The sequence below is a fragment of the Ovis canadensis genome, chromosome 3 (genome assembly GCF_042477335.2).
Source record: "Ovis canadensis isolate MfBH-ARS-UI-01 breed Bighorn chromosome 3, ARS-UI_OviCan_v2, whole genome shotgun sequence".
Classification (NCBI taxonomy): Eukaryota; Metazoa; Chordata; class Mammalia; order Artiodactyla; family Bovidae; genus Ovis; species Ovis canadensis.
In genome coordinates this window covers 182440984-182465838 of record NC_091247.1, presented here as the reverse complement: position 1 = coordinate 182465838, position 24855 = coordinate 182440984, and the positions used below count along the sequence as shown (strand labels likewise).

The window sequence follows — 24855 nt, the reverse complement described above, 5'->3', positions numbered from 1 at the left end:
GCCAGAGGGGTCAGAACTTCTGCTCATCAGGCCTTGGACCTGTGTCTCTGTCAACCTCCCTAAGTGTTTGGAATGCCACTTGAAGTCAGACCTGCCCTGAGCTGTGTGGGAACTCTGCTGCTCGAATGGTGCTGGGGTGGAAGCATCGCACCCAGGTGGCCCCATAAACAGTGGTGACATGGCTTACATTGTCCCACTTTCCTATATGCTGTCCCCTCTCCCTGAAAACATCGGCACATTCAAACACCAGATATTCCAGTACAGTAGCACACTCATTTCTCAGGCTAGGCATCTTTGTTTTTATAGCCATGCGCAGACAACTCCAGGACATGAGACAAAGGTTATAACCAACACATTGAAACAAATTCTCCCATTGGTCTATGTGTGAATGCAGAGACCATGCATGGTCCTTTGTGACAGTTAGTCCCCAAAATGGACTGGTTTCTCATGTAAACGAGCACATGTTCCCTCCAAATGTTTTACCTTTATTAATTGTGATATTTCTAAATGAGAAAGAACAAAACGAAAGGGGCAGAAGAGTCACTCTGGAGAGATTCTGAAAGGTCGTGTTTGTTTGTTTTTGCTTGGTTTCACAACTCTGATCCAAAGAAAAGCTAGCATTTCCTGTCCACACTGACTTGGTGAGGCCGAACCAGGACAAAGATCCATTTGGTTTGTGCTGACATGTAGCACAGTGAATAGAGAGTTTAAAATGCAGCCCCACTGGACACCTCCACCAGCTGCAGAAAATACCTTCTTCTAGATCTTCCTCCTAACGGCCTGATTAAAGGGCACTGTCACTTAACTGTCACATCAGCTTTCGAGGGACACTGGAATCTACATGTCCTTTCTCTTCCATTCATCCTCTGTCCTCTTCGCCACACCCCTCTGTCCCCTGGTTCAGTCCCTGCTGATGGGGCAGTTAGTTCTACCTTTCCAGAATTTCAGAGTGATAGGCCTTCATGCCCATGGTAACAAACACAGTAGTAAATCCCATGAGCCTGAACATCAGTGACCTTCTGGAAGTTCTCATCTGAATTTGCAATGAAAGGAACTTGAGGGGAAAGCAAGCTGGTGCCGGCAGCTCGTGAACAAGCTACTCGGGCACAGCACAGCGCCTGCTGTCGGCACACAGTCGGCATGCAGGGTGTGTGTTAGATTGGCCCTTCTAGAAAACTATGAAATCAACAAAATGCAATCAAAGTGTCAAAAGTAAAGAAAACGTTTGTTTTTTCTGAGAGTATCAATGTGAGGAAGTCACTTGCCCAGCAAAAGAATTAAACCAATAGAGAGATTAATGAGATAAGCTGAAGAAAACCTGTGGTCCATGGGAACAAGCAGAAGCAGGGGCTGTGGGGAGCGTGGAGCCCACAGGTGAACTCACTGCAGGGCCACCACAGCTGGGAGCAGAAGGGACGCGGTGCCACTGTCAGCATCGGTCAGGAGGCGTGGTGAGCAGACCTGGACAATACCAAAGCTTGTCCAACTTTTCCAGACCCAGGACCCAGGGGTCCCTCCAGATCACCCAGTACACAGCAGAGCCCAACTCTGGCCATCCCGCCCCTCCCAGCTCTCTGTGCTTCACGTTCAACTTCGTAGAACAGGTCGGTGGCTCATTTGCTTTTGGGTGTTCAGAATGGGTGAAAGAATGCAGGTTAGGGTACAGTGTAAGCATGTGAAGTCAGCCTCGCAGATACAGGCTGTAACTCAACTGTGCTGGAGGATTAAATAGCTCTGAGAGCATTTGCATATGCGTGGTTTTCTTTATCCAAGCGAGCATGGGGACTGGTTACTAATTATCCCCACTAAGTGTCAGAAGTTGTCCTGGACTCCGGGGCAGTCACAGATTAAAGCCTGTTTCAGTCGACTGTGTAGACTTTGATGGAAGGTAGCGCTTTGGGTTTGCTTGCCGACAAACTGGAAGGTTGCGCGATAAGCAAGTCAAACCAGCCCATTAACCAAACACAATGCATAAAGGGTACAGAGGGTCCCTTGTGTTTCCACAAACGAAACATGCAGCCGCAAGAGAGGAGACTCGTAGATTCTGTTCAGAGCCCTCTCAACTGGCAGGCCAGGAGGAAAAGAAGAAAAAAAATTTGAAATTTTAGTGTGTCATAAAACCAATCTAAACATTCCTTCTACAGTGGTATAAGAGGAGAGAGAGAGAAAATTCTTTAAAGTCCTAAGTATCTTTCATTACTTCTATTCTGATTGGTTCTGCTGCTGCTAAGTCGCTTCAGTCGTGTCCGACTCTGTGAGACCCCATAGATGGCAGCCCACTAGACTCCCCCGTCCCTGGGATTCTCCAGGCAAGAACACTGGAGTGGGTTGCCATTTCCTTCTCCAGTGCATGAAAGTGAAAAGTGAAAGTGAAGTCGCTCAGTCGTGTCTGACTCTTCACAACCCCATGAACTGTAGCCTACCAGGCTCTTCCATCCATGGGATTTTCCAGGCAAAAGTACTGGAGTGGGGTGCCACTTCCTTCTCTACTGATTGGGCCTACTGCTTGTAATTTCAATTTCCAGCCTATCATATTTAAGTATCTGCTCTCTCTGGTCTTTTGTTGAGTATAGAGCAAAAGCAAATTAACATCTCCTTCCCTCTTAATTAACACTTCACCTGGTTTGCTCTGGGATAGCAGAAGCTTCCAGTGCTATAACCTGTTCAGGAATCTCAAAGAGGGCCATTTAATTAAGATGAAACCGTGTCACGTGACCTTATTAATACTTGCATGTTTTATCCACTCCACATTTTCTGCAGTCACCTGGAAGCTGTCCAGAGGAGTGTAAACCCTGCCTGGCTCCTCTCGGAGCTCTGTAATCTGGCAGGGTAGGAGAAAGACAAACCTTGGTTCAGGGTCCCAAGTAGAGAGCAAAGGGGAGTGTCAGAATCACAGAGATATTTAGCTAAGCAGTGATCTCAGGAATTGGAGAGGCAAATTAAGAGTGAGAGAATTCAATATTTTGTACCTAAGGAATCACAAAATCTACATTGTTGAGAGGCCACCTGCCATGACTTGATTCCAACCATGCCAAACCAGAGCTTTTTTTTAATAAATGGGGGCAGGGGGCAGAGGTGGTGGTTGGCAAGCTTCTGTTAATAAAAATACCTAAAGGGGAAAATGAGGGGCCAGAGAAAGTCTTTAAGGCTACACGCCAGCAATGTGGAGCTGCGTCTACCACGGCGCTCATCCATCACAACACATCACAGTGATGTCAAAAAGTCGTGCAGCAAACAGGCTAAACCACACCATGACTCATTCCCACCATTCACCAGCAACACATACAGCTGAACCGTCTCAGTCTAGTGAGAAGAACGTGGATTTTATAAGCTTCTAACTATGAGCTAGTTAAGACGAAAAGCTTTGATGGTGGTTTTAAGAACTCAGAATCAACTATTATGAGAGGACTGCAAATTTAGGTGTGTGACACACCGCTGGTATCCTAAACGGAGAGGGATCTGTCCTGTGGGCTGGTAAGTCTGAGATAAGGTTGGGCAGTAGCCTCTGTTTCCTTGGGACACCAGCACCACTCGTGAACTTCTCTGGGACCACTCAAAAAGGACCGCATTTTGAAAACTCCTGTATTATAGTACATGGTGCTTCTGGTTATCACTACGTCCTTCCATCCCCACTACACACACACACACAAACCACACACAGTGCAACCTAACAATGCACACACACACCACATACAGCGCATCCTAACATCATAAGGCCACGAAGAGGTGTGCTGGAGAACCAGCTTTGGATCCATCAAAATTTCAGGGTGACTCAACCTAGACCCAATTAAAGCCATATGGCCTCTGGTGGACACTTTGTTAAAAGCTAATCTATAGCTCAGATATTACAAAACACCACAGGAAAAAGAAAATGTCAATAGCCCTAATCCTCTACCTGTACATTAAGCTAGTAAAGGTAACATGGCCTCTGGAAAATAGTATGATTGGCTGAACTCTTCACTGTGATGGGAAAAAAAGACAATACACATGTGTAGCCCAAAAATATTCACGTGTATGTAGGACTCTAACATTCTTGCAGCACACAGCATTCCAAGCCATTTCCTTATATGCAAAACCAATTTTTAAAAAGGCAGGAAGACGTTGGCAATATTCCCATTTTCTGCAGATACTGTTTTATTCCTGTTTTGTGATTCAGACTTTAATCTGTCACTGTAGCATGTTTCTATAGTTGTTTGTATGCTAAGATATTTGTGTTTGACCTTTTTCTTGTTGTAGGCAAAATAAAACTTGAATTTTGTGTATTTTAAGTCTTAAAAGCAAAATATTCTATGAATGATGAGGGTTTCTTTGCAGAACAAGTACCTGAGCAGCACTCAAAGCACTATACTTTGTTGTTAGAAGACGTCATCTACTTACAGGTTAGGCTCCAAGTATTCAAAACACAAGGAAAAAGAACCCAAACTCCACTCCAGAAGAAGTCAGAAACAGGAGTCCCTAACAACCCAATGGTGGCCAAAAAGCGCTGTTTTGGAGCCCAGAAGTTTCGGCCCAGAGCCTGAGGAGCAGCTGCAGAGAGAGGGGGGAGGGGGCTGAGCTGGCGGGGGTCCATTCACCTCACATCCAGTTCAACCAAACTGGCTCTACTGTGTTCATTCCATAGATCAGGCCTTTGCAAATAATTTCACGTGAAGAAAGGGTGCCACTACAAAACAAAAATAACCCCCTGCAGCAATCTGATGACAATGAATAGCTTCTCTGATCATTTTCAAATGTCCAAGTAATACTGTAATATTACACATCTTTCTGTAATAAAAGTCAAGACTGCCATGTAATTTACACTTAATACTTTATTCTGGTATGCAACATTATCTGTGTAACCTGCATTCTAGACGGTAACTGAGAGGGGATGTCAGGAACCATATTCCCAAGGCCAACCCTGTCGAGCAAGTAACCTGTGAGCCATACCACTCCTGGAGCTTTAACAATTAGGTTGGTGCAAAAGTAATTACAGTTTTGCATTGTTAAACATTGCTGTTTGATATTGGAATATTCTTAAATAAATGTGGTTATGTTGTACATCATTTTAATGTGCACTTCTCGCTTTATGTTTTTTTGCTAATGACTTGCTTATTTTATATTTTAGACTAGGGAAATGATGTTAGACAAAAAGCTAATTTGAGTGATTTTCTTATTCAAGATGGGTCGAAAATGGGTCCTCAGGCAGCAAGAACTTGCAACATCGACAACACATTTGGCCTAGGAACTGCTAACACAGTGCAGTGGTGGTTCAAGAAGTTTTGCAAAGGACACGAGAGCCTTAAGGATGAAGAGCACAGTGGCCAGCCATGGGAAGCTGACGACGACCAATTGAGACGATCATCGAAGCTCATCCTCTTACAACTACAGGAGAAGCTGCTGAAGAACTCAACGTCAACCATTCTATGGACATTCAGCATTTGAAGCAAATTGGAAAGGTGAAAAAGCTCCGTAAGTGGGTGCCTCATGAGCTGACCAAAAATCAAAAACATTGTCATTTTGAAGTGTTATCTTCTCATTGTACCAACAACTATTTCTTGATCAGATTGTGATGTGATGAATAGTGGGTTTTATACAACAACTGGCAACAACTAGCTCAGTGGCTGGACCGAGAAGAAGCTCCACAGCACTTCTCAAAGCCAACCTTGCACCAAAAAATGATCATGGTCACTGTTAGGTGGTCTGCTGCCCATTTGACCCACCACCAAATTTCTGAATCCTGACGAAACTATTACATCTAAGAAGTATGCTCAGTAAGCCGATGAGATGCACTGGAAACTGCAACGCCTGCAGCTGGTACTGGTCGACAGCATGGGCCTAATTCTCTATGACAATACCTGACCACATGTAGCACAACCAACACTTCAGAAGTTGAAGGAATTGGGTTATGAAAGTTTTGCCTCATCTGCCACGTTCACCTGACCTCTTGCCAACCACCACTTTCTTCAAGCATCTGAACAACTTTCTGCAGGGGAAACGCTTCCACAACCAGCAGGAGGCAGAAAATGGTTTCCAAGAGTTCATCAAACCCCAAAGCATGGATTTTTATGCTATAGGACTTCTCATTTGCAGAAATGTGTTGATTGTAATGGTCCTATTTTGATTAATAAAGATATGTTTGAGCCTAGTTATAATTTATGACTTAAAATTCATGGTCTGAAACCGCAATTATGTTTGCACCAACCTTAATAAGTTTATAAAAGGTTTCTGTGAGTCCAAGTCCCACCATCGCAATCAGAAAACAATAGAGGTAGCACCCCAGCAAAATGACATCTGTAGTTTTAAAGAAACAAAACCAAAACAAGCTCCAGAGTGAGGTAACAAATCAGTCACATGAATGGTAGCCGGCTGTCAGCTGGCCAACCCCTGCTGGGTCTTAGGGGAAATCTGTCACTGGGGCCACCTCGCCCTGGCAAGGTGGGGTTAGGACCTGGAAGTGGGCCCACTGGGTCAAAACGTGGTCTGAGTGGAGGGAACTGGCTGGGTGTCTCCCCAGGCCCAGGGATGAGTGAATTGATTGGGTCCCCGACATAGGGAAGGGTTAGTCTTTGATCATATTCACCACCGATAATTCCTGGAGGGAGGAGAGAACTGGGAGGAAAAGGTCTGGGGTGCAAGGGGCTGGGGTAGAATGGAATGGGGTGGGGGGATGACGGCAGGAACATCGCATGCCGCCCTCTCTGGGCTTCTTTCCTCTGTCTGTACCTCTTCTTGTACAGCTGCAGACAGATAAGAACAAGACGTGAGTGAGTTGGACACATCCCCAAAGTTCCAGCTGGCTTTCATTGTACAGATGTATACATACTTCTCTTTTCCCACAGTACAGAGGCAGACAAAGAAGCTAGCACACTGAAGGGAACTTCTACCAGTTTCTACCTGCATGAATAAGGTAGTAGCTGTGAACACAATGCCAAAGGCAGTCTAGTCTTTAACCACACTGCAGCTCAGCAGCTGTGCCAATCTGGAGTAACAGCACATCCAGAGAAGGGATGAGTGAGTGACACGGACTCTCGAGACTGCAATCTAGCATTCTCAAGCCGACATGAATTTCACGTCAGCCTTTTCTGAAAATGGAAATTTTAAATATTTGTTGAAAATATCATGCCATAGAATGTAAAAAGTTACAGTATTGGCAGGGAAGGGCGGGGGAAGTCAGTACTTAAGTTCACTTTCTCACCTAAATTATGTCCCTAATAGACCTCAATTTAAATAACAAAATAGATGACTATTTCAGAGGGTGGAATATATTCCTATCTGCAAATAAAACAATATAACTTATTTTTTTCATAACTTACTATTCTAACTAGCTGAACAGCTGAAGACTACTCCAGCACAAAAACAACTCAGTTTTGTTTTTACTACAAACAGGGAGCCTATATTAAGTAAAGGTGAAAACAAGCACCGTGCTAAGATTTTTTCCTGTGTAATTACAAGACACTGAGGAAAACAGTGGAAACAGTGGCTGACTTTATTTTGGGGGGCTCCAAAATTACTGCAGATGGTGATTGCAGCCATGAAATTAAAAGACATTTACTCTTTGGAGGAAAGTTATGACCAACCTAGACAGCATATTAAAAAGCAGAGACATTACTTTGTCAACAAAGGTCCGTCTAATCAAGGCTATGGTTTTTCCAGTGGTCATGTATGGATGTGAGAGTTGGACTATAAAGAAAGCTGAGCACTGAAGAATTGATGCTTTTGAACTGTGGTGTTGGAGAAGACTCTTGAGAGTCCCTTGGACTGCAAGGAGATCCAACCAGTCCACCCTAAAGGAGATCAGTCCTGGGTGTTCATTGGAAGGACTGATGTTGAAGCTGAAACTCCAATACTTTGGCCACCTGATGCAAAGATCTAACTCATTTGAAAAGACCCTGATGCTGGGAAAGACTGAGGGCGGGAGAAGGGGACGACAGAGGATGAGATGGTTGGATGGCATCACCAACTCAATGAACATGGGTTTGGGTGGACTCCGGGAGTTGGTGATAGACAGGGAGGCCTGGCGTGCTATGGTTCATGGGATTGCAAAGAGTCAGACATGACTGAACAACTGAACTGAACTGAACTGAAGGACAAAGTCTAAGGTAAAAGTTGAAAACATTTTACTAAAAATTAGCAATAGACTCAAAACAGATTGTATTATATTATAATAAATAAGTGGAAAATGTGCCCTTAACATATTAATTCACTAATTATTTCCATGCTACAGACATCAGCCTTGGTATTTACAAATACCTACTTCTTTCCAATCTGTGTCTCGACCTCTGATACTACCATCTAGAAAGAAAAAAGAAAACAGAAGGATTTTAAAACGTTTCATTCATCTAGCATTACACCTGTCTTACCTTAATTTTCTATACTAAAAGAATCTACTTGGTCTAAAGGACTCTTTGTACTTGCAGAGAACACAAACATGAATGGGGAGAGCTTTGGTGGCACAGGCAGGGTACATGAGGCTTAGAATCTCTTTATAATAAGGCTATGCTATGACTATTTCCTACTCTTTAAAAAAAAAAAGCCCACAACTTAAAACTTCTGGCCAGCTGAGTAATTAAGACCTCAGTAACAAAGAACACTTTTCTTGTTAGCATGCCATCATGGAAATCACCTCGAAAATCCCGCAGATACAAACACCTCCACAAAAGTTGATCATTTGAAGTAATACAGAGGTCACGACAAACTGCAGACAAAGACAGGACAGAACGAACATCCAAAAGTCGGAAGATCCGCAGCTTCAGCTCCAATGGGAGGACTACCAACCCAAATACATCTGGTAGGTTCAGCGCTAAAAGGAAAAAGAGAATAGATCTTACTGAGTAAAGAACATCCAGTTTTCCTCACATCAACTGAAGTGGCCAACTTTGTAGAGAGGTGATAAATTCGATGGTATTCTCCAGTTAGCCAGGCATAAGTCATCTATACAAACTTTTATCCCCCAGTTGACTATATTACTACTACTAACTCTAAGCCCCTTATTCTCTTTATGTTTTACTAGAGAGACAAATTACTTTGTAATACAGATCAAATGAATAACTATGACAGTTTTTAAATACCAGTCAATGGCCTCCTTTGTTTCAAGATATATTCAGTACAACAAAAAATTCTCTACTCAACTACAGAAAATGGATAATTCATTGGCTTTTACAATTGGTTCCCAATGCTGCCACTTACTGTGTGCCTTTGGACAAGTTTTTTAAGCTCCAACTCAATTTCTCATCGGTAAAATGGGTTAATACTATACCTCCTTCACTGAGTTGAGAATTAAATGTGTAAATATATATAGAGTGCTCAGAATAATATCTGGCAAGCAATAAGCACTTGAGTGTTAGATTACTATTATTTGGTATCTAGCAGGCTGAAAAAGAAGGGAGGAAGACAAATTCAGAAGCAAAACCAAGAAAGGAAAAGAATAATATATTCCAAAGTCAAGTGACAATTATTTTTTTATTATTAGCTACTTTGCATATAGGGATACTGTTCTCCACTAGCAAAGATAACCAAAATCCAATACAAGGTTTTAAAATTCACATTATTCTTTTCCCTCACCATCAACTGAAGAAGAAAACTATGATTGTATCAGCCTTGGCACCATGCCACTTGAGACCTAAAATAATATTTTTCTACATACAGACCGCAGATAAAAGTCACATATCTATCTCTAAAAACCTGAGATTATTTATCAGCCAAAGACTGTGGTAGATTATGACTCCACCAAATTATTTTCTACCCGATATCTCCCCATCTCACGATCACTAGGTTTGGCCATTTTCACTTGTTTTGTCCACTGAAATGAGAGTACAAGCAGCATACTGTTTCTGAATTAAAGCTTTAAGAACCAACACTTGGTCACTGGTCCTCTTTCCCCTATGCTACAGAAGAGCAAGTCCTAGACAAGGACCTCTCACCACTTTTTCAGCTAACCCTAACCCACACACAACACGTACCTGAGTGAGAAACAAACGTTCAATTTCAGTCACTAAGATTTTAAAATATTTTTTACTACTGATAAAACACAAGGATTTGTGTTTATTAATACAAGGATTAATACAAGCTTATTAATACAAGGATTTTGAGTGAATTATAAACCTTGCTGAATTACTGTTTCATCACCTATAAAATGAGAATAAAATCCACTTCAAAGTTGTTAGCATTAAGTAAGAATGCATGTCAAATATCCACAGTACCTAGGCACAGAGTCCCAATAAATAGCTTTTTAAAAAGGAGGCCTAATTTGTAGGCTATAAATTATTTATATATGTATTTACTGAACACCAATTATGGGCCAGACCGTGTGCTAGGCCATGAGAATACAAAAGAGAGTAAGACATATTTCCCTGCTTTCAGGGTAATTCATAACCTTAGGTGAAAAGAAATCATGTGAAAAATTATGATACAGTGGAAAAAGGGCTATAATAAAGATACACATAAAATGCGGTGAAGATACACAGAGGATGTGAATAGCAATTAAGGAATTAGCATTTAAGCTTAAGAGAGCAGGATTTCACTAGGAGCAGAAAAGAGGGAAGAGTCACATGTCATCCTTAAACATATGTGAACTTCCGATTCTTTCCAGCCCTTCAGCCTGTGATAATTTATAATTTCTCACCTTGCCGGGTAAAAGCCAGAAGAGGATACACCAGCTGGTCTTTGAAGAGGCGAGAGAGTTTCTGAAGATCTTTGTATATCATGGCTACATTTTCCCCTAGAACATTTATTAAAAGAAAAGTCAAAACACAATAGCAAATGGAAAAACTTGAAATGGTATCCTCTACTTCTGCCAAACCAAATCAAAATGGTAAGTAAGTTTTCACAAATAATTCCTACATAAAGAGAAATGAACTGAAGTCTCCAGTAGAAGAGGAAATATACACTGTGTAACTCTGAAGGCTGAATTCTCTTTAAACAAAATCTTTCTTTAATGGACCCACTAAAGAAGTGATTAGGAATTTATAAATAAAAGGATAGGTAATAGTACAGAGCATATACCAGGTACTACATTATAAGCCACAGTAAAAATGATTTAAATGACTTGTCAAATGAGCAGCATACTCCTACCCAACATTCAAAGTACATACTGAAAATACTAAATTAATATAATCCGTAAACTGGTGGCTTCCCTGATGGCTCAGGCGATAAAGAATCCGCCTGCAATGCAGGAGACACAGGAGACGTGGGTTCAATACCTGGGTGAGGAAGATCCCCTGGAGAAGGAAAATGGCAACCCACCCCAGTATTCTTGTCTGAAAAATGCCATGGACAAAGGAGCCTGGTGGGCTACAACCCAAAGGGTCACAAAGAGTCGGACGCAACTGAAGTGACTTAACATGCATTCACATAAACTTGTAATCTAACGGTATTAACTTTCTTCCTCCTTTTTCACTTCTTTATTTCTTACTTAACATAAATCAAATAATCTGAGCAACAGTGCTATAAACACTGTTCTTAAAAAATAGGCTGAGGAGCCAAATCTACTCCAATCCTAAATTCTACTATTTATTAACTCTGTGTCCTGGAAGTAATTTAACCTCCTCTAGACCTGTTTCCCAGAGAAGGCGATGGCACCCCACTCTAGTACTCTTGCCTGGAAAATCCCATGGACAGAGGAGCCTGGTGGGCTGCAGTCCATGGGGTCACAAAGGGTCGGACATGACTGAGCGACTTCACTTTCATTTTTCACTTTTGTGCATTGGAGAAGGAAATGGCAACCCACTCCAGTGTTCTTGCCTGGAGAATCCCAGGGACAGGGGAGCCTGGTGGGCTGCCATCTATGGGGTCGCACAGAGTCAGACACGACTGAAGCAACTTAGCAGCAGCAGCAGCAGCAGACCTGTTCCCTGATCTAGAAAATGGGCATAAAAACCTTTACTGCTATAACGTAGAGTATTTCTACTCCCCACAGTAAGGACCTCCATAGTGCAGAGATGAATATACAGTGTTGTAGCCAAGGAATCTCAAGTTTTTCTGGTCTTAATGGTAAGACCATCTGTACAGATTCATCAGTCTAGTTCATGCATTCTCAAAAGAAATAATACTGCCTCCAACCAAGCAAAAATCCTAGCTATTACATTGGTTTGTGACCCTCAAAAGGGCCATAGTATACAAATATATACTGTATCTATGAAATTAAAATTTCATCAGGGAGAATGATTTGGAAGTTGGGGTGGGGGATTGTGTACAAAGCCTCCTTAGGGGATTGATAATGAAAAAATGATTGAGAAACACTGGCCTGGTATGACATTACAGACCATTAAAAATACATATTCTGAGGTCTCTCTTTCCTATCAACTTCAGTTCATATAAGTTAGTCTCTCAGAGTCTGACCTCCCCTGGGAGAGATCTCAAGGCCTTCAAAGCAAAGATCTAGATCTAGGTAGCCTACCCTAAAAGACACTGCTGTAAATGCCATTTCCCTGCTATAATGAATCACACCAGTCCCCACCTCCACCCCTGATTTTAAAACCCACCTGACTTTACTATGAGGACAAGATGAAAAATATCCATAAAGGCACGTGTCTAGCAGAAAAGAAGTATTCCAAAAGATGTTAATTCCCTTCCCACACCATCTCTTCTCTTTCAACTGCCTACCTGTCAGTTACACTTTGGGTTTAACTGAAAAAAGAAAAACTATCTTCTTTGCATCTAATAGAATACAAGCAAAATCACACCTAGAATAAAAACTTTTGAAGTTCCACTCTGTAGAAAACAGTAACCAAATTTATGTAAGTTTAAGCAAACATTTTGAGTACAATTTTTCTTTTAATGACCTTTCATAATGCAGTTGTATTGTATGGTTTCCACAAAACATAGTTCCTTTCCATACTGGTTAAATGCAATGCTAGAAAAATCCAAAGATTTAATTCAGAAATTATGAAGTATCAATCCTGTGTAATGCATTATATAATAGCATCATTCCATAATGATGCTAAATATAATTTGGCGGTATACTTATATATTTATACAGCATAATGGCAGTATAACTATAATTTAGCATCCAAGATCTGAAGAGAAACAGGAAAGAAACTGAAACTCTGTAATATTGTCTTGTATTTGCTTTAGGCTCATCCAGAAATTTTAAGTCTTTGAACATTATCTTTCTGTTTTGTTTTTTTTTTTTTGGCATGAACCTCTTAAACCTTTATCCCAAAAGCTAAATCACTGTTACAATACCTGATTCCTCTTTGCAAATAAAAGATTCTGGCAGCAGCTGCAGTCTTTTCACACTTCTAACCTCATTGTTGATTTTTAGAGTAGCTGAAATAGCAAAAGAAAGATGATGAAAAAGTTTTGTCATTTCATCAACTGCTTCGCTTTTCCGTATGGACTTGCATTCATTCCCTTGCCCCCAATATACAGGCACATTATACAAACTGCTCTCTGCTTAATTCCTTCCCTCACAGCAAAATCCAAAGTGCAAACCTGCAATCACGTTAAGTAAAACAACATTTTTAAAAACTACAGTAGACACCTTTATATGAAACCCAGTAAGTACTACCAACAGCAGCTTATTAATAACTGAAAGATATGCAACAAGGTTAAAAGACAGTTAAACACAATACAATCATTATTTGTAACGAGGTCACTAAAAACTCTATTTATTTTTTGTTTAACCCTTGGCAATAAGTCTTCCCTTGTTTATTAAAAGAATCCTGCTAGCTTTCACAGTATCATCTTTCTCTAGACCCAGAGGACCAATATTCTTGACATCACCAGAAGGTTCATTTTTTAATCCTATACACAAAGGTGCATTTCATTTCATTCTATGAAAGAACCAGTGATGTGCTCGTGCACATGTGCACTGAGCAGGATGTCTCGGGTAAAGGAAAGATTTAAGGACACACTGCTCCTTTTCAAAGAACTCGGCCTGGAATGCTTCTGGAATGGCTGTCTGCCACTAAGTCCACAAGCAGCTGATTTGTCGAGAATTAGTAAAGGAACAAAACATCAGAAACTAACACATTTAGCAGCTATTTTCTATATTAAGTATCTTAAGACTAGTAAATAAAGGTTAATATATTGTTGAAGTGTTGTTGAGCTGTTTTTATAAGAAACTGAAGCAAAAATTACCACCTCACATTCACTATTTGATAGCTGTGACCTTGCAAGTTAGGCTGTGACATAGCAGCATGATTAGCCCTGTATTCTGTCACCTTTTGGCCCCTGTGTGATTAGTGGTCTAGGGATCAAACAAATTTGATAAAGACTCCTAGCTGTATTGTGACAGCCAATCACTGAAGTGGCTGTAAAGCATTTGGAAAGAAACATGTAAAGATCCATAAACTAACAAGCATGACTCTGCCATCTAGTTACCTATCACAACAGCCAATCACTGAAGTGGCTGCAAAGTGTTCGGAGAGAAACATATAAAGATCCATAAGCTTAACAAGCATGATTCCTCCAGCTAGTTACCATTTATGACGATGAGGTTTCCCAAAGGCACACAGGTGAGCGCAGCAGAGCCACCCTCGCAGAGAGGGTGCGTGTACTGCAGCTTATACACGCCCCCCAACCTCCAGTTCTCCGGCATGAACAGAGCTTTGGCTTCAGTCCCCTGGGTGACGACATGAAACAGAGGGAAACAGATAATGAAGGACAGTGCACTACTCTCAAAAAGATGAAAAACACAAGAGGCCCCTTACCTGTCTGCAAATAAGCATTCCACACAGTCCCTTTAATAAAGTTTATCAAATCATTAATAAAACTGTGATAGAAAAAAAATGTTATATTATCCACCATCAAAAGTTTGGTCCAAATAGATAAAATATCAGAGATGGAAACTGATTTCTCACTTCAAAATTTCACTTATCTGCCTTGCAGAGCCATATCATTATTCAAGAGCCCAGCTCAAAGGCCGCTTCTTTTGTGAAGCCTTTTTCAAAACAAATCCTTGCTGTCATTCCTACCCTCTCACCCCCTAACATTCTGTTCATATTTCCATTGCAATGCTTCTATTATTTACCATAATACATTGTAATCTGCTTTTCACTTGTTTCTTTCTTCCCACTTAGACTCCTTGAGGATAAAGATTGTCCCAGCATCTATATATTCTAAATCCTGACTCAGCGCATGGCATGGTCCCCGTGTTAGCTGATCACTGAATTACTCTACATTCTCGTTACTCATAGCATGGGCCACAGATCAGCAGCATCGTTATTAGGTGGAGAATGCTCACTACTATCTCAGGCTCCACCCTAGACTTATTCAATCAGAATCAGCATTTAATAAGATCCCATGGGTATTCTTATGCACATTCAAGTTTGAAAAACTTCTCAATGTTCTCCTGAGTGAATCTCTGGCATGGCATCCTCTACACATATACGCTTCTCCTACAATTCAGCCAATACAATGCACCAGTCTGTTACTTGTCTTTCTCCTCCATTTGGACAGGAAGCAAGCTGAGAGCAGAGACACAGCAGTGCACTGGACACTGGCAGACAGTTGTTGAATGGATAGGAATGAATGAAGGTAAGCAACAACAACGTAAGAACAATGTCTCTCTTCCTAACCGAGTCGTATTAAGGTTAGTGGCAATTCATAGAACCACTAACATAAAAAAAAAATAACCCGGTGAGCCATCTATCTAGTCATACACAGTCCACGTGCACTGACCACATATTATCATATATAATCTTTGGGGATTTTTTAAACTGTAGATGTCACAATACTAACTAAAAGCTGACAAGGAAATGAAGGAGGAAAAAAGGAAAGAGGGAAGGGAACATTTACTGACTGCCTACTGGTATGCTCAGCATTGTCTTCGACAGTTTACATTAATACCCAGACACCTTTAAGAAAGAAATCTAGAACATGACCCCTTTTCTAACAGGAAACTTTGGTTCTCGGCCGTAACCTCACCTGCGGTATGTAACCCGACTCCAACATGAGAAGATGTATGGATACTATCAGGGCATCGCAGGGGTTCGAACAGTCAGCTGACTGATACAGGATCTCCAACGAATGTGGCACTTGCCCTTCCACTGATTCGCTGCAGAGCATTGGCTCTGCGGGATAGAAACCTGCGCCCTCCTCCACATCCACAACATCTGGAACTGACTCAGCTTCAAAATGCTGACCAGGCCCCGACTGAAAAGGATAACAAAAACAATGAATTCATTAAACAGACTTTCTTTTTTTTCACAGTATATTTTGTATCCTAAGTGAACTGAGATTAGAGCTCAGAGCTAAAGCACTTTACTGAGCTCAGAAATGGTACCCATTTTCTGCGAGGGCTCCCAAACCATGAATAAGCCTGCAATCTGCTCCTCCCTCCTGAATGTCTTGTGTGCATGCTCAGTCAGTCAGGTCCGACTCTTTGTGGCTTCAGGGACTGTAGCCCACCAGGTTCCTCTGTCCATGGGATTTTCTTTTGATCTCCATTAATTTTGGAAGGAAACTTATGACCAACCTAGACAGCATATTAAAAATCAGAGACATTACTTTGCCAACAAAGGTCCATCTAGTCAAGGCTATGGTTTTTCCAGTAGTCATGTATGGATGTGAGAGCTGGACTATAAAGAAAGCTGAGTGCCAAAGAATTGATGCTTTTAAACTGCGGCGCTGGAGAAGACTCTTCAGAGTCCCTTGGACTACAAGCAGATCCAACCAGTCCATCCTAAAGGAGGTCAGTCCTGGGTGTTCACTGGAAGGACTGATGTTAAAGCTCAAACTCCAATATTTTGGCCACCTGATGCGAAGAAATGACTCATTTGAAAAGACCCTGATGCTGGAAAAGATTGAGGGCAGGAGGAGAAGGGGACGACAGAGGATGAGATGGTTGGATGGCATCACCGACTCAATGGACATGAGTTTGGGTAGGCTCTGGGAGTTGGTGATGGACAGGGAGGCCTGGCGTGCTACAGTTCATGGTGTCATAAAGATTCAGATACTACTGAGAGACTGAACTGAACTGAATTTTGGCTGATTTGCCAAAAACCTGAAAATCATCCTAGACTTCCCCCTCAACCTTATAAGCCCCACCTCAACATAAGTAATTATCCAAGTTCCACTGAATCTATCTCCTAAATCTCTCTAAAATCTGCCCCTTTCTACCCCAGTGGTACTTCAGACTCATTTATCTCCTAATCTCCAGCAACAGCCTCCCCAGGTATCCCTGGACTCCACTTTCTTGTCTCCCAAGACACTCCACCCACTGCTGCTAGAGTTTTCTGACAACCGAGAATCCAGTTATGTCCTATGTCCCAGCTTAAACTTGCCAGTACTTCCCCTATGCAGACAGCACCACTGGGCCTGTATTGTGCCTTGGAACCTGACCCTAAATATTCTTGGGGAAAAAAGAGGTCTACAATCAAATGAGTATGGAAAATGCTACATGTCACAGCCTCCTAACCTCACCCTCTATATCCACAAAATACATTCCAGCATTATAAAGCTCTGAGAAGTCCAGGAATAATAAAAAGCATGCCCAACATTTAACTAAGAAGTACTATTCTCCGTCCTCAACATTCAGCATCCCCATAACACTTACTTTTAATCTCATTAGACAAGTTTTCCATAGAGGACATGCTGAGAAATGCAGGTCTACAAAATAAAGTCCAAACTCCTAAACCCCTTAGCGTACAAGGCCCTTCATCACCTGACCCCTGACTCTGTATCAAGTTCAGGTTCTGCAGTCCCTCCCTCTCCATTCTGGTACCCCCCCACCTCTTCAAGTATTACAACAGACTATCTTTCTACCTTGCAAAGGTCTTGATTATTGCACTTCACCACCCTGTATTACAATTTTCTGATTTCATGTCTATATCCAACTATGACAAGAAGCTTAGAAAGGAATAGACATGTCACCCACTTTTGTAACATAAGAACAGTATCTGGCACACAGTAGGTATAATAAATGCTTGCTGAACAAACGATTAAAGATAATATCTTACAATTTCATGTTTTTCAGTGTCTTCTAATTTACCCCAGACAAAAATAGGCAAGACAGATGAGGTCACCTTTTTATACATGCTATAATTTTGATTCAGATTATATAATATAACCAAGGTTACCAGCTAATAAAAATTTGAAATGATCTAAGATCTCCAGACTCATAGTTCAGAGCTTTTTGACATAATAACACTGCTTCAGTAAGACTGAGTTAGCTACATTAATTTTACTCAGAAAGACTACTTCCTAGGCATGTGCTCAACTCTTAATGCAAAGCACATTTCTTCTTTTTAAGTTTATTTCCATTAGAAAAGGAGCAGAAGAAAGTAAAGTTACATTTTATGAGTAAAGTGGTGGAAGAATGTAAGGGAGCAAGAGGCTGTTCTTTCAAAATCCTTGAGGATCTGAGCCCTGATAGCTTGTAAAGACCCACATTCACCTGTTAAAAACCCAGGGGACAATGACAATCCACACTACCTAAAAATAAGGCTCCTAAAAGGCTCCTTCCTTTGAGGAAGGAGAAAATACTCATTAAAATCACTTACCTGACAAAATTGTGAATTACAGGCATACCTGGAAATGTTTCAGGCTGGGTTCCAGAGCATTGCAAGAAAGCAAATATTGCAATAAAGTAGGTCACAAAACTTTTCTGGTTCCCCAGTGCACATAAGAGCTATGTTACACTATGTGGCACTTATTAAGTGTGCAGTAGCAATATGTCTAAACAATGTAGACACTCTTAATTAAAAAACACTTTATTGCTGAAAAATGCTAACCATCAAAGGAGTCTTCAGTGAGTCATAACCATTTTGCAATAGTAACATCAAAGATCACAGATCACAAATCCTAACAAAATACAAATGTCAAAATATTTTTTAAATGACAAAAATAAAATTAAAAAGGTATAAAAATATAATGACAAAAATGTTTAAACTATTGTGAGAATTACTAAATGTGACACAGAGATAGAAGCAAGCAAATGCTGTTGGAAAAATGACACCAACAGACTTGCTTGACACAGTTTCCATAGACCTTCAGTTTGTAAAACACAGTGTCTGCAAAGCCCAATAAAACTGAGGTATGTCTGAATATACACTCTTTGCTTCTTATGCCTAACTTTTGGTCATTTATTACTTACTGACAGATGTGTGGGAGAGAATATATGTGAGAAGAATGTTTTTAAAGGTTACCCTAGTCTAATAATGACATGGGAGGAAGACATCAAAACCCTCTGGTGAGCTTATCAAACTTTACACCCACTCCATGAGAGCCACAGGCACTCTCTGAGCCATCCTGATATAAACACTTATCATATTCTTCATGCATGTGCAAACGAGAAAAATGTTTAGCACCACCTCTCTAAACAGACCATTTGTCACATGTCATTGACAAGTGAGTGGACAAGTGACAGTAATGCAATTTAGAGCTAATATTAGCATCTGATACCATACTCTCCCTGTTCCTCTTTAAAGATTCAATCAGTACTAGATGAATTCCCAAATACAATGAAATAAGGAATGTGTAAATCAACTATACTTAATAAATAAAGTAATTAAAAAAAATTTCTATAGAAATATATTCTTTAGTCTACTGATGGTAATCATCCTGACTAGCACAGAATTCAGTTGAGCTATTCAGTATGATTTATCAACTATTCTACTTCTTGTTTTGATATGAATACCCACCACACTGTCATCATTCCAGGCTTCAGGTTGGGCTGCCTGTCCTTGGAGTGAGTCATGCAGTTGTGCATCCTGTATGCTGGACTGACTGGAGCTGGCGGCCAAAGAGGGTTGGTCATTATTCTGCAGTGAGGAATGCTCTGAAACTGTGGATGAAGGTAAGTTAGGTGCTGCAATGGCATCTTCAAGAATCAAACATATCAAGTCCCCAGAAACAATCCCATATGAAGCCAAGGTCTCTTCATCTCCAGTGAGGGCATCCTTGTTGTTCAATGTAATTGCAAACCGGGCATCGGAACTGCCAAGAAAGATGAATAAGGACAGTAAGAGCTACCTATTGCCGCCAGCCCCAGTATAACACATTTGAAACATATACAGAGCACACGGTATGGCCCCAGCAACGGCAATGAAAACAAAACAAAACAGATAAAAAGAAAGCCAAAGTCTAGGAAAACTATCAAAATTATTTGTTCTTCTCACTAAATGCCTACATTACAGATTCCAGCCTGAGGGACAGGATCAGTAATTCTCTATTATTAATCCATGTTTTCATCAATTCTAAGACACATACTTTTTTATACTTTGTCATCTTTGGAAAAGGGATGCATCTTAAAATTGATGACATATCATAGCTTAATGGACAGCCTTTTTTCATTTAGTGTGACTTAAGAATGTGCATCTGAGGGCTGATGGCAACTGAGAGTCAATGAAATATATTCTTTTCAAAATACACATTGTATCACATCATTCCTCTGCTGAGAACCCTCCAATGGCTTCTATTTGACCTTGGAATTGGCCTTAACATGGCCTCCAAAGCCCGACATCTGACCTACCCCACTCATCCTCTCACTCACTGTTCTCCATCTACATGAGCTTTCCACTCCTTCCTCTAAAACAGATCAATCTCACTGCAGCCTCTGGGACTGTGCATCTGCTCTTCCAGTTCTTCAAATGACTGACTCTTTCTCATCAACCAGGTCTCAACCCAAATGTCACCTCTTGAGAGATCCCTTCTACCCAACCTCCATCACTCTATTCCATTCTTGTGCTTTACTTTTATTGGAACATCACTAATTGAAACTGTCATTTATTTGCTTATCATCTCTCTTCCACACCCATACTACTAGAATTTAAGTTTCATGAGATTGAGGACCTTGTCTAGTTCAAAATTTCATCTCCAGCACTTGGCAAATAAAAAGTATTTATGGAACAGATGTAACCAACAAACATTAGATGAAAAGATCAAGATGAGGCTGAAATCAGGGCTAACTATCCAATATCCTTCCACGATAGTTAGCTTATGCTGCTAAGTTGCTTCAGTCGTGTCCGACTCTGTGTGACCCCAGAGACGGCAGCCCACCAGGCTCCCCCGTCCCTGGGATTCTTCAGGCAAGAACACTGGAGTGGGTTGCCATTTCCTTCTCCAGTGCATGAAAGTGAAAAGCAAAAGTGAAGTCGCTCAGTCGTGCCAGACTGTTAGCGACCCCATGGACCGCAGCCCACCAGGCTCCTCCGTCCCTGGGATTCTTCAGGCAAGAACACTGGAGTGGGTTGCCATTTCCTTCTCCAGTGCATGAAAGTGAAAAGCAAAAGTGAAGTCACTCAGTCGTGCCAGACTGTTAGCGACCCCATGGACCGCAGCCCACCAGGCTCCCCCGTCCCTGGGATTCTTCAGGCAAGAACACTGGAGTGGGTTGCCATTTCCTTCTCCAGTGCATGAAAGTGAAAAGCAAAAGTGAAGTCGCTCAGTCGTGCCAGACTGTTAGCGACCCCATGGACCGCAGCCCACCAGGCTCCTCCGCCCATGGGCTTTTCCAGGCAAGAGCACTGGAGTGGGGGGCCACTGCCTTCTCCAGTTAGCTTATGAAGGTTCCAAAATACTAGACCCATGTCCTAATGAATATTCATAATCACAAAAAGTTAGATGAGTGCACACAGATGACTGAGTATAAATTCACCCCTCTTAACTCAGTAAGAGGTTCACCCTTCTCACTGAGGTCTTACTTAAAGTCTTATGTGGAAAAAGTGAACTCGCTCAGTCATGTCCGACTCTTTGCGACTGCATGGACTGTAGCCCACCAGGGTCCTCCGTCCATGGGATTTTCCAGGTAGAATACTAGAGTGGGTTGCTATTTCCTTCTCCAGGGATCTTCCCGACCCAGGGATCAAACCCAGGTCTCCCACATTGCAGGCAGACGCTTTACAGTCTGAGCCACCAGGGAAGTCCCTAATATGTGGAAGACTACACAAATCCAAAAACCCAGTGCTAAGCAAGCTAAGAGTCCAAATTAGACTGAAGTAATGAACTCCCATCCTTTCTGCATCACAGATTATCTGACCTTCAGAGAATAATCATTTCATTACACACTGGTGAGGAATAATTAACAAACCACTACAGAACATTTCATAAGACATTTGTACTCAGCAATGCTAACTTCATTAACTTTTTGAGAGGTTAACAAAGGATGAAGTCCTTTGAAAACTGTGTTCTGTTTATTTTTACAATGCTTCATTGTCAAAAGTGCTCCGAGTAATTCATTTATGTTTTTCTTTCAAGTGTAAATACATATTTTCTTACCAATTAAAAAGAGTCTTTGGTACAGAAATTACTGAAGCTTTAGAAACAACTCCTGCTTATGAGAAAACAAGTAGCTATGCCTCTGCTTTCATGTTTTGATAAATGCTGAAAATCAGCCAACTTCCCAGGAAAACAACATCCCATTTTTAGCAAGAAGAAAAAAACCTCAAATGAATTGTGTTTATGGATGATTTGTCAGAGCATAAGGTTGGTTTTTTAAAATGATTATCGAGCACAATATTCGTTCAAATATTGATTTGTAAAAAAGGTAAAGAATTGTCAGCTTAATAAAATGTCGGCCTCCCCTCCCCTTTAGTAAAAGACCTACTTCATCAGGAAATGCCATCCTAGAAACTCCAGGCCTTTGAGAATTATTTTATGGCAATCTCAGACCAACTTGCTCAGCAAGGACACTTTAAAAGTAATAAGGTCTTATGGACACATTTTTAAACTGCCCATTTATTATAAAATGAACATACTGTGAGAATAATGAATTCACTTTCACAAGCTGAAGCTTACATTTCTTCCGGTTAACCAGCCTCAACTGTAAAAACAAACCTGAAAGAGAAAGTAACTTGGGCTCTTGAGTAAACAAAGCTAGTCATATTGGGTTTCACATCCTTTCCAGATTGTCCCACCTAATTAAAAAATGATATGTATACATATATACAAGCTATTTTTAAAACAGAAGTTAATTTTGATAATTTGTGGCGGGGTAATGATACCAGTATGCAAAACACTTAGGCTTAACATCAAGAAAAAACAATAGACGTGTCAATTACTATAACACTTAAAAAGAATTTTGCCAGTATCTCATTTTCTGTATTTATGTTTTTAATTTGGAGGGGGAAAAAAGGCTTACTATGAATGTAACGTCCTAAACTGAAAAATGAAAGGGTGAGAAGTTCATAATAAAACCTCATTTTACTGAATTTCCTAAAAATAAAATGTACGTTTATAAAAGTCTTACAAAAGGAGTCAGTTAACAGGTTTTCTTTTGAAGAATTCACCTAAAAAGCCCCAGTGAACACCGTTTGTACTTTTTCTCGGCACACTCAAACTCCAAATTCGCTAGCTCAGGATTCGAAGAGGACCACCCTCACTTTTGTCCCTCTACTCCCAGGTTATGGTCTCCAGGATACCCAGGACAGCCTCATCTGCAACCCCATAAGTACAGAATTTGATCCATTATTTCTCAACGTCACTGTCCCCAAACTGCAAGCTCTCCAGGGTCATCATAAGGCCAACGTTTACCATAGTTTGCATTACCAAAAAAAAAAAAAAAAAAAAGGCAACATCTTGGCCAGGAAAATAATATTATTTGAAACAGACCGACATGCTGCACTTCGCAAAACTTTCCAGCGGGGAAGTCAAAGTGCCCACAGCGGCGCGCGGCAGGTAAACACTTAACGGAGTTTTAAGCGGACTGCAGGCTGGTAGTCCGAAAGCAGCGGTACAGGCTACAGGTGGCCTCGTATCTCCATATGAGATACGAAGCAGGTTTTTAACTCCTAACACTTTACAAACTTTTTCACTTGAAATATTCCGACAGCTGGAGATGGTGAACTTAAATCCCTGGGAGTCTGAAGAGGTTTAACCTAAGCCAAACCCGTAATTTCCCAGCTCACATCTCAAAAGACTCGGGAATTTTGCATCTTAGCCTCTCCCTGGGTTCGTTTACTGCAAACACGGAAGCGAAGGCTCACCCTGGATGAGCTCGGAGCCCTCGGGACGCCGGGCCATGACCTCCGGGAGCCGGGACCCCGCGAGCTGCAGCCCTCGTTCCCGCTCCCCGCCTGGCCCGCGTCACAGTCCCGCGGTGCGGGCCCCGCCCGCCGGCCGCCCCGCCTCACGTGACCGCCCGGCGCGGGCCCGCGCCCCTGGGCGCTCCTCCCCGCCCCGCCGCGTCCCCACCCCCACCCCGCCTCTCCGCGGCGCCTACCTGTACCCCCAGGTGGGCAGCAGGGCCTGGCTCAGGTGCGCGCGCAGCTGCCCCAGAGTCGGCTCCGCTTCTGGCATATCCAGAGGCCAGGTCCGCTTCTGAAGCCGGACCCGCAGCTTCATGGCGGCCGCGAGAGGACTCAGCGGCCCGGACCACCGAGGCGGCGACGGTAACTACGGAGCGGCCGGGGAGCTCCCGCCTACAGCGGCCACTACTGTAGCTATGGAGATACTGAGGTGTAACCGACGGAGGACCCCGCCGAGCGGTCTCTGCAACAGGAGCGCTCCGCCCCTTCTCTTGAGGGCGCCCCCTGGAGCCCACCGGCGAGCAGACCGCTGGCGGCCGACACGGGTCCAGGCCGCTCGGGAACTCACGATCGATGACTCGGCGCGCAACGGCGCCACCTGAGAGCGCGCTTTGAGTTCTGCGCAGGCGTGGAAAGCTGCCGCGGAGCGCCGGGGTCGCGGCACTTGTGCAGCGGTGTCACTTGTCTCCGCCTTTCCTAGAGAACTTTAACGCTGAAAGGGATGCTACAGATCAGACTACTCGCCACTCCGCAAGGCCAGGTGTCCTGGTTCTTACTCCACTTCCTCCGTGGCTCCAGCACCATTCGCACCCATCAGCACCCAGATTCTGATAGTTTCCACGTTACAGCAAACTTAATTTGTAGGGACTTCCTGTGGGCCAGTGGCTGAGACTCTGCGCTCCCAAAATGGGGGGCCCTGTTCAATCCATGGTAAGGGAACTAGATTCCACATGCGGCCCAGACCCAGGGT

At 42.2% G+C, this 24855-nt stretch overlaps 2 protein-coding genes across 3 annotated transcripts in view; one reads left to right on the top strand and one right to left on the bottom strand.

Moving 5' to 3' along the window:
- SYN3 (synapsin III) overlaps nucleotides 1–8663 on the top strand; it is a 490317-nt gene extending 481654 nt beyond the window's left edge. Inside the window, exon 14 of the mRNA XM_069585265.1 lies at nucleotides 8583–8663. Coding sequence (XP_069441366.1) covers nucleotides 8583–8643 — 61 coding nt within the window. The 3' untranslated portion in view covers nucleotides 8644–8663. The remainder of the gene's footprint in view (nucleotides 1–8582) is intronic.
- FBXO7 (F-box protein 7) lies at nucleotides 4791–24504 on the bottom strand. Of its 2 annotated transcripts, none has more exons than XM_069585266.1 (9): nucleotides 24080–24504; nucleotides 19563–19857; nucleotides 15847–16074; nucleotides 14401–14542; nucleotides 13162–13245; nucleotides 10601–10696; nucleotides 8603–8779; nucleotides 8234–8271; nucleotides 4791–6716 (listed from the first exon to the last, which is right to left on the bottom strand). In XM_069585266.1, the coding sequence occupies exons 1-9, from the start codon at nucleotides 24199–24201 to the stop codon at nucleotides 6327–6329; spliced, it is 1572 nt and encodes a 523-aa protein (XP_069441367.1). In that variant the 5' UTR covers nucleotides 24202–24504; the 3' UTR covers nucleotides 4791–6326. The 2 variants fall into 2 exon arrangements, with proteins under 2 accessions (XP_069441367.1, XP_069441368.1); XM_069585267.1 differs by lacking the exon at nucleotides 24080–24504 and adding an exon at nucleotides 23844–24010 and having other exon boundaries at nucleotides 19563–19705.
- Between the last annotated feature and the right edge of the window lie 351 nt (nucleotides 24505–24855).